General features: G+C 38.2%; 1 protein-coding gene across 1 annotated transcript; it reads left to right on the top strand.

Annotated features, from left to right (window-relative positions):
• The first annotated feature begins 6,658 nt into the window (after positions 1 to 6,658).
• On the top strand, positions 6,659 to 7,559 carry LOC140594956 (large ribosomal subunit protein eL8). Its single transcript, XM_072732270.1, has one exon. The coding sequence runs from the start codon at positions 6,683 to 6,685 to the stop codon at positions 7,481 to 7,483; it is 801 nt and encodes a 266-aa protein (XP_072588371.1). The 5' UTR covers positions 6,659 to 6,682; the 3' UTR covers positions 7,484 to 7,559.
• The last annotated feature ends 384 nt before the right edge of the window (positions 7,560 to 7,943 follow it).

Consider the following 7,943-nt stretch of genomic DNA (forward strand, 5'->3'; position numbering starts at 1 on the left):
ATCAATGAATCTCTGTCCACTGTTTACTAGTCTATTGACCAGACAAAACCTATCAGTCTAAAGAAAAGTGTGTCAAAGGTGTGCAAGACAAACAACACCGCTTGCTGAAACACCTACAGCAACAACTTGGATGCTTCCAGGTAGGAGAAAGCCTGGACATTATTTTACCCACTGAAGTCCCATAAAGAAGAGCCATAAAACCCCCTTGGGCCCCATCCCTTTAATATTTTCATTCAAGTTTCACCTCTAATATTACTATAAAATAAAACACATAATGCTTAACCCTGACTCGTTGTGATTGGAGAAAAAATAAGCAGAGGGCAGGGTTGGGTAGGGATAAATCCAGAAAGCAGAGAAGATTTTGCAGCACTTACTGGAGACCAAAGACATTTTAATCACATTCCAGAAATGGCACCTCCAAATCAGGACTTACCATCACAGTCTTTGATGTCCTCTGTTCTAGGTTCCAGTAAGAATTGTGTGCAAAGAACAAAGTCAGGCATATGAATGCCCTCTACTTCCTTGCCAGTTAAAGTGTGGCCTTCAAACGAATAGCACTGGTATCATCTGGAAGTTTATTAGAAAAGTAGAACCACAGGCTGTTGGTCATGACCTCTAAAATTCCTCAGGTGAAATCTGCAACCAGTCTCCGTACACTGCAGGCAAGGAAGAAAGAGGCAGGCCCCTCCAGGTTGGAAGCTGGTATTTTAATGAGCACAGGAACTTAAGGAGGCTTGTCCCTGGGGGCCAGGCAGAGCAAAGAGATCTCCAAACTACCTGCCACAATCTTAAGAATTTATATAAAGGCCTTAATTGGGCTCAGCGATATATCTCATCCCGATAGTCTCCATAACACACATTGCTTCTCAAGGATGCATCTTAAAATGGCTTCAGCTATAGGAACAGGGGGTGGAAAGTACATTCCAAGAACAATGGAGGGGTGAGGTTCCTCTCATTGCCTGGGGCGGCTCTTGGGTCAACTGGCGGTCACATCTTCTCCATGACCTTCGCCAACACAGGCCCACCTCAGACTCAGCAAACCAGGAACTCAGGGCACACAGGAAGGATTCTGGGTTGTAACAAGATTTTCAGGTGATTGATTTACTCATTAAATTTTTAAAAGCACTGCTCTAGTCTTAAGAGATATATGCTGTAAAGTTTAAACCAGTCACCAGTGAGGACAGTTGTATGAACCCAACCAGGATTCCTTGCAGAAGCCAAAAATAGGCCTAAAGCCTAGATCAGTGGTTCTCAAAGTGTGGGCCCTCTAGGGGGCCCAGCAGAAGCAGCATCACCTGGAAATTTGTTAAAAATTCAGATCCTTTGTCCCTCTCTAGAAGTACTGAGTCAGAAACTGGGGTGGAGTCTAGCAATATGGGGTTTGGCAAGCCCTGCAGGTGAATCTGATACATGCTAAAGTCTGAGAATCACCCACCTCCAGCTAAAATGCAGTTGTTAGACCACTTCTTGGCCTAAGAAAATAATTCCCTTCAGAGGGAAGGGTAGCCCTGCAATATCTTAATTGTGGACTTTTGGCTTCCAGAGATGTGAAAAATACATTTATATTGTTTCAAGCCTTCCAACTTGTGGTAATTTGTTAGAGAAGCCCTAGAAAACTAATACTGTCCTACTCCTCTAATTGAGAAGATCAATATGGCTACTGACAGTCAAGTGGAAGGCTTTTAAGTATGAAAACATCCTAAAGTGATTTTATGATAATGCTATAAGAGCCAGATCAAAGAACAACTAATAAAGGGGGACTGTTTATGTATTCTCCACCTTTGAATCAGAAAACTACCTCTAATGTCAACCTTGTGCTCAGCATCTTCAACCCTGTGTAGGACTGGGTCCCTACTACATCCTCCCAGGCAGAGGTCTGTCCTCAACATCCAAATGTTGACAAAAAACACATCATAATTTATCACCTCTCCTGTCAATACTTAGTAAATCATAAAGAGTTATCATTTTGTGGTATTTTGTTGTCTCCTTCCCTATATTTTATTATGACATAAGTGATGCAAACTTACAGGACTAAAACCACCAGTAGCTCAGCGATTGCTGAGTCTAAATGGCTCAGATTTTAAGTGTTTGATTTAGAAGAACTGATTCTTGAATGTGCTAAGCCTCATGCCCCATATTTATAACCCAGTGGTCTTCAAGTATTTGGCTTGCTTCCCATTAAAATAATTTTGAATATAAACATAAATCCTCATACATTTTTGCACTGACATCTAAAATCTTTTGCCATAAGTTACAATGGGTAGTTTTCAATCTCTTGTCAATTTTGACACTTTAAGATAACATTAACTTTCTCTTAAATGTATCCAGTGGAATCTGAATATCATTACTATATCCACTTTCATATATTTAAAACTACATTTTTCACAGTGAAAAAAACTATCGACAAAATAACAAGGCAACCTACTGAGCAAGAGAGATATTTACAAATGATATACCAGTTTAGGGGTTAACATCTAAGATATATAAAGACCTTACACAGGTCAACACCCAAAAACAAACAATCCAATTAAAATGACATTTTAATTAATGACTGAATAGATATTTTTCCAAAGAAAACATAGAAATGGCCAATTGATGCATTAAAAGACATTTAACATCACCAAGCATTAGGGAAGTGTAAATCAAAACCACAATAAATCACCGTACACCAGTCAAAATGGATAGAATAAAAAAGACAAAATATAACAAGTGCTGGTAAGGATATGGAAAAAAAGAAACTGTCTTGCACTAGTGGTGGGAATACAAATTGGGCATCTGCTTTTGGATATGGTATAGAGGTTCCTCAAAGAAATAAAAATTGGTTTACCATAAGATCTCACAATTCCACTACTGGGTATTTACCCAAAGAAAACAAAAAGACTAATTCAAAAAGATACATTCAACCCTATTTATCAGAGCATTATTTATAATAACCAGGATATGGAAGCAACCCAAGTGTCTACCAATAGATTGGTACACATGTGTGCGTGCACATACACACACACACACACACACACACACATTCACACACTCAGGAATATTAGCCATAAAAAATAATGAGACCTTGCCATTTGCAACAACATGGATGGATCTAAAAAGTATATAATGCTAAATGAAACAAGTCAGAGAAGGATAAATACCATATGATTTCACTCATGTGGAATGTAAGAAACAAAACAAAAGAAAAAAAAAGAAGAAAAAAAGAAACAAAACAAAGAAAAAAAAAAGACAAATACAAAAAAAACCCACACAGACTTTAAATATAGAGAAGAAAGTACTGTTTGCCAGAGGTGATTTAGGTGGAGAGATGGATGAAATAGATAAAGGAGATTAAAAGTATACTTATTATAGTTATTACTGTTGAGTCATTATATTGTACATCTGAAACTAACATAATAACACTATGTTAATTATACTTCAATAAAAAAGATTAAAAGTATATATCAAAAACTTCAAGAGGGGCATCTGGGTGGCTCAGTAGGTTAAGTGTCTACATGGTTTTGGCTCAGGTCATGATCTCAAAGTCCTGGGACTGAGCCCCACGTAGGGCTACCAACTTCTTGAGATTCTCCTTCCCCCTCCCTTTGCCCCTCCCCCCACTCTGTGTCTGTCTAAATAAATAAATAAATAAATAATAAACGAACAAATAAATAAATATTTTAAAAATCTTTAAGAGTTAGAAATTTTACATCCTCTTTTTCCTATTTCCATGATGCTATATTCACTTTATATATATAAATATATTTCCTATTTTGTGCCAATCATATGTAACTTATGCTGAAAAGCCTATTATTGATCACCTTGCCATTTTATCAGATTCCTGTACAAACTACAAACAATATGTAAATTGAAATTTAATTTTAAACTTTCTGTGACTATAAGTTTCTAAATACTGTAAAATTTATCTTAAATAAGTTATCACAATTATTAATATAAATTGTTCACACTAAAAATTTCAGTAATTATACTTTAGAAGATTCTTTAAATCTCCTGATAAAATAAAGCTGCTTCCCATGAATGTTACTGATTCATCATCAATTCTATACTTTCCTTATGTCTGTTGAATTTTCTACAGGTAACATGCAGAAACACAGTATCAGTCAGAAAGGACCAGGTTATGAAAAAGTAATTAGCAACCTCCAAGTTAAAGCAAGCAAGTAAACAAACAAAATTGCCTATTTTTCTCACACTCTATGCATTTAATGCAAGTCAGCTGTGGCTTTGCTCCATGTCTGCTGATTCCAAAATTCAGCCTGTCAGACCAGCTGCCATGTTAAAAGTTGCTAGTGGCCATGGCAGACAGAATATTACCAGGAATTAAATCCTTCATCCCATCCCAGAAATATGCCATTTTGACTTCCAAATCATTGGTAAGACATGAAATCCTAATATGTGCTGGAAGGGTAGGACTCCAAAAATTCTTGACTTGCTGTACTGATTACCACAGTTCCTTCTTGCGGCCACTAAATATTTAGATCACCACCCCCTCTCTTATAGGTAAATTGGAAAAGATGTGATTATGAAAGAGAAAGTAAAAAAGGCAAAATGGAGTAAGTCTTCAATTGGAGCAGGTTAGTTGTAAGAAAGGACAAGTTTGGAATTCGAGGATCAGACAGTTGATTCCCTTAAAATTCCCCATGCCCAGGCACCTTTCAGGTGGTCTTCATTGAGTCCTAGGGTAGATATAACAAGTTTGATGACCACTGGTTCTAGCCCAAGAGGGAGGAAACAATGGTATGTACTTTAGGCAGAACAGAGGATATCATTTGCTTTTAAAATTGAAGAAATGAAATTTTAGAAGAATTAAGGAGTTTTCCCAAAGAGTCACAATTAGTGACCTACAAAATTGATATAACAGAAAAAAATAACATATTTTTTATTGTGTATGTGTAAGAGGCAAAGAAACAAAAAGAACAGCAAAGACTGAGGGAAAAAAATGTATAATTTTGGTGTTGAGCCTGGATTCCAGATCTTTTCCTGGATACAAGAACCTACTGCAACATGTAAGGCTGAACATTAAAAAATAATAATAATAAAAACAAACAAAAAACAAAACAAAAACAAAACATCAGTGGTCATAAGTTGAATAATTTTATAAGATGCTATAATGATATTCTCATGATACAAGCCAAACTTCTGCCTAGACCTATTTTGGTATAGTTAGGAAAGTGAAGAAAGGTGGCATTTAAAAACTTCTCTTGAATTATTTGTGTTCTTATTAGTATGGATTATGGGTAAGCATGTACACAGCTTGTCAGTTCCTCCATTTTCTCCTTGCATTATTGGGAAAACAACACGTGCCTACAAACCAAGCTTTAGGGCAATGACTTACTGCCATGATATAAAGCATTCATAATTGTTTCCTTGAAAGTTTCAAGACCCTAGCTCCCAAGGTCATCTATTATCTGCACTTTGCCATCTGACCATTTATCTAGTGCATTGGGATTGTCACTTCAAAGAACTGACCTTGCATTTTGATGATACAACTGCATATGAAAAAGTGGAGTAATTTTTTTGAGGACTACTAAGAAATCTCAGTAGGAATATAAGAAAACCATAATAATTGTTTCAAAAAAACAACTGTTTACTTATCTGCAAATTTCTATAATTCAAGTTTAGAATAAACTGAAAACAGTTTGACAGATGCAAAACTGCTGGAAATTTTTATTACTAGGTAGAAATGAGTCATTTTTCTTTTTGTTCCAGGAAAATACTCTCCCCATAGAGGAGAAAAATGAGCTCATTTCAACCTAAAAAAATCAATGGGTCCAAAAAAGAAGAAGAAGAAGAAGAAGAAGAAGAAGAAGAAGAAGAAGAAGAAGAAGAAGAAGAAGAAGAAAGAAAGAAAGAAAAATTCTAAATTAAAGGGGCCATATTTCATATAGGTACGATACTACTGATATATTGTCAATAAGACATGCTCTTTGAACTTCCTTCTATGGGAGAAAACGTTTTCACTAAATTACCCACAGTTACTCCTTTAGTCTGTGTCTTTCTTTCCCTCTCTCTTTTTCTTTTCCTTTCTTCTTTTCTTTCTTCTTGAATAGAGACGCTTTTGAGCTGACAACTATCTTTTCTCTATGCAAACTATTCATTTAGCTTCATTAACTCTACTCTCTAACCCACTGATCCTCCAAGACTCGTTAAATGCACCACCTTCTTTATGTTACCTTGCGTGTATATAAATTTCACTAAACTCCTTTAGGGTGATACTCTGTCATCTAAAATAGACTGCTTGCTGTTAGTTATCTTTTGTTCACTAATTGATAGAAAGTTCTCTGAAAAGAGTTATGGGAAGGATATCAATTTTCTTCATTTTCCATGGATACTCAGAGCACCAAAGAACTCAAGATGAGCTGAGCCCAAATATATGAAAGAAAACATCATGCTTTAATTTCTATCTGTATTCCAAACCCTTACATTGTCTCCCATCAAGTCAGTTTCAAGTGATATGGGCTGAGATGGCTCTTTTCTCCTTAGAGACTAATGGCTTAGAAGGAAGCAGGCAGAATGATTAACTAACTGGTTGTTTTCTCCTGAGCCCCACCCTGAGTCCTACTTGACCTAATTAGGATGTATAATCAAAGTAGGTAGAGTTGAATTTGGTTGCTACATTGGTTTCAAGGGCGCAGGGAAACTTTCACAAAGAAAACCTTCCTGCTCTCCTCTCCAGCAAGCCAAGATGCCGAAAGGGAAGAAGGCGAAGGGGAAGAAGGTGGCCCCGGCCCCTGCCGTGGTGAAGAAGCAGGAGGCCAAGAAGGTGGTCAACCCCCTGTTCGAGAAGAGGCCTAAGAACTTCGGCATCGGACAGGACATCCAGCCCAAGAGGGACCTCACCCGCTTTGTCAAGTGGCCGCGCTACATCCGGCTGCAGCGCCAGAGGGCCATCCTGTATAAACGTCTCAAGGTGCCTCCCGCCATTAACCAGTTCACCCAGGCCTTGGACCGCCAAACAGCTACACAACTGCTTAAGCTGGCGCACAAGTACAGACCAGAGACTAAGCAAGAGAAGAAGCAGAGGCTGTTGGCCCGGGCCGAGAAGAAAGCTGCGGGCAAAGGGGATGTCCCCACTAAGAGGCCGCCTGTCCTTCGAGCTGGGGTTAACACTGTCACCACCTTGGTGGAAAACAAGAAGGCTCAGCTGGTAGTGATAGCCCATGATGTGGATCCCATTGAGCTGGTTGTCTTCCTGCCTGCCCTGTGTCGTAAGATGGGGGTTCCTTACTGCATTATCAAGGGGAAGGCCAGGCTGGGGCGTCTGGTCCACAGGAAGACCTGCACCACTGTCGCCTTCACACAGGTTAACTCGGAAGACAAGGGAGCTCTGGCTAAGCTGGTAGAAGCCATCAGGACCAATTACAATGACAGATATGATGAGATCCGCCGCCACTGGGGAGGCAACGTCCTGGGTCCGAAGTCAGTGGCTCGCATCGCCAAGCTGGAAAAAGCAAAGGCTAAAGAACTGGCCACCAAGCTGGGCTGAGTGGACGCTGTTGAACTTTCTGTACATAAAAGTAATAAAAGGTTCTCTTTCAAAAAAAAAAAAAAAAAAAAGAAAACCTTCCTTATGAAGAAGTGTTTCAGTGTCTGGCTCTATCTTCACCCCTTGTATCATTCTGAAATCAGGAACACACTGCCTGTGCTTCTTAATCATATTTTCCTATAGCTTAATGTATTATTTCAGATTTTGATGAATGCTTCAAGATGATGTAAATAAGCTATTTGCTTATTCTTTCATTGACTAAGATCCTAAGGAATGAGGACCAGTATTGTTTTATTTGCAATTATCTACTTATATATCATTTAATATCTGTTGCATCACAGGATCACAATGAAAATTTGATGGAAAAATGAATGTCATAATGGGATTCTCACCAGCTATATTGGAACTGCTCTGAATTGGTGAGGGCTTTTTAGAATTTTTGGTGAATCTGTAATACACT

Source organism: Vulpes vulpes, chromosome 13 (genome assembly GCF_048418805.1).
Source record: "Vulpes vulpes isolate BD-2025 chromosome 13, VulVul3, whole genome shotgun sequence".
Classification (NCBI taxonomy): domain Eukaryota; kingdom Metazoa; phylum Chordata; class Mammalia; order Carnivora; family Canidae; genus Vulpes; species Vulpes vulpes.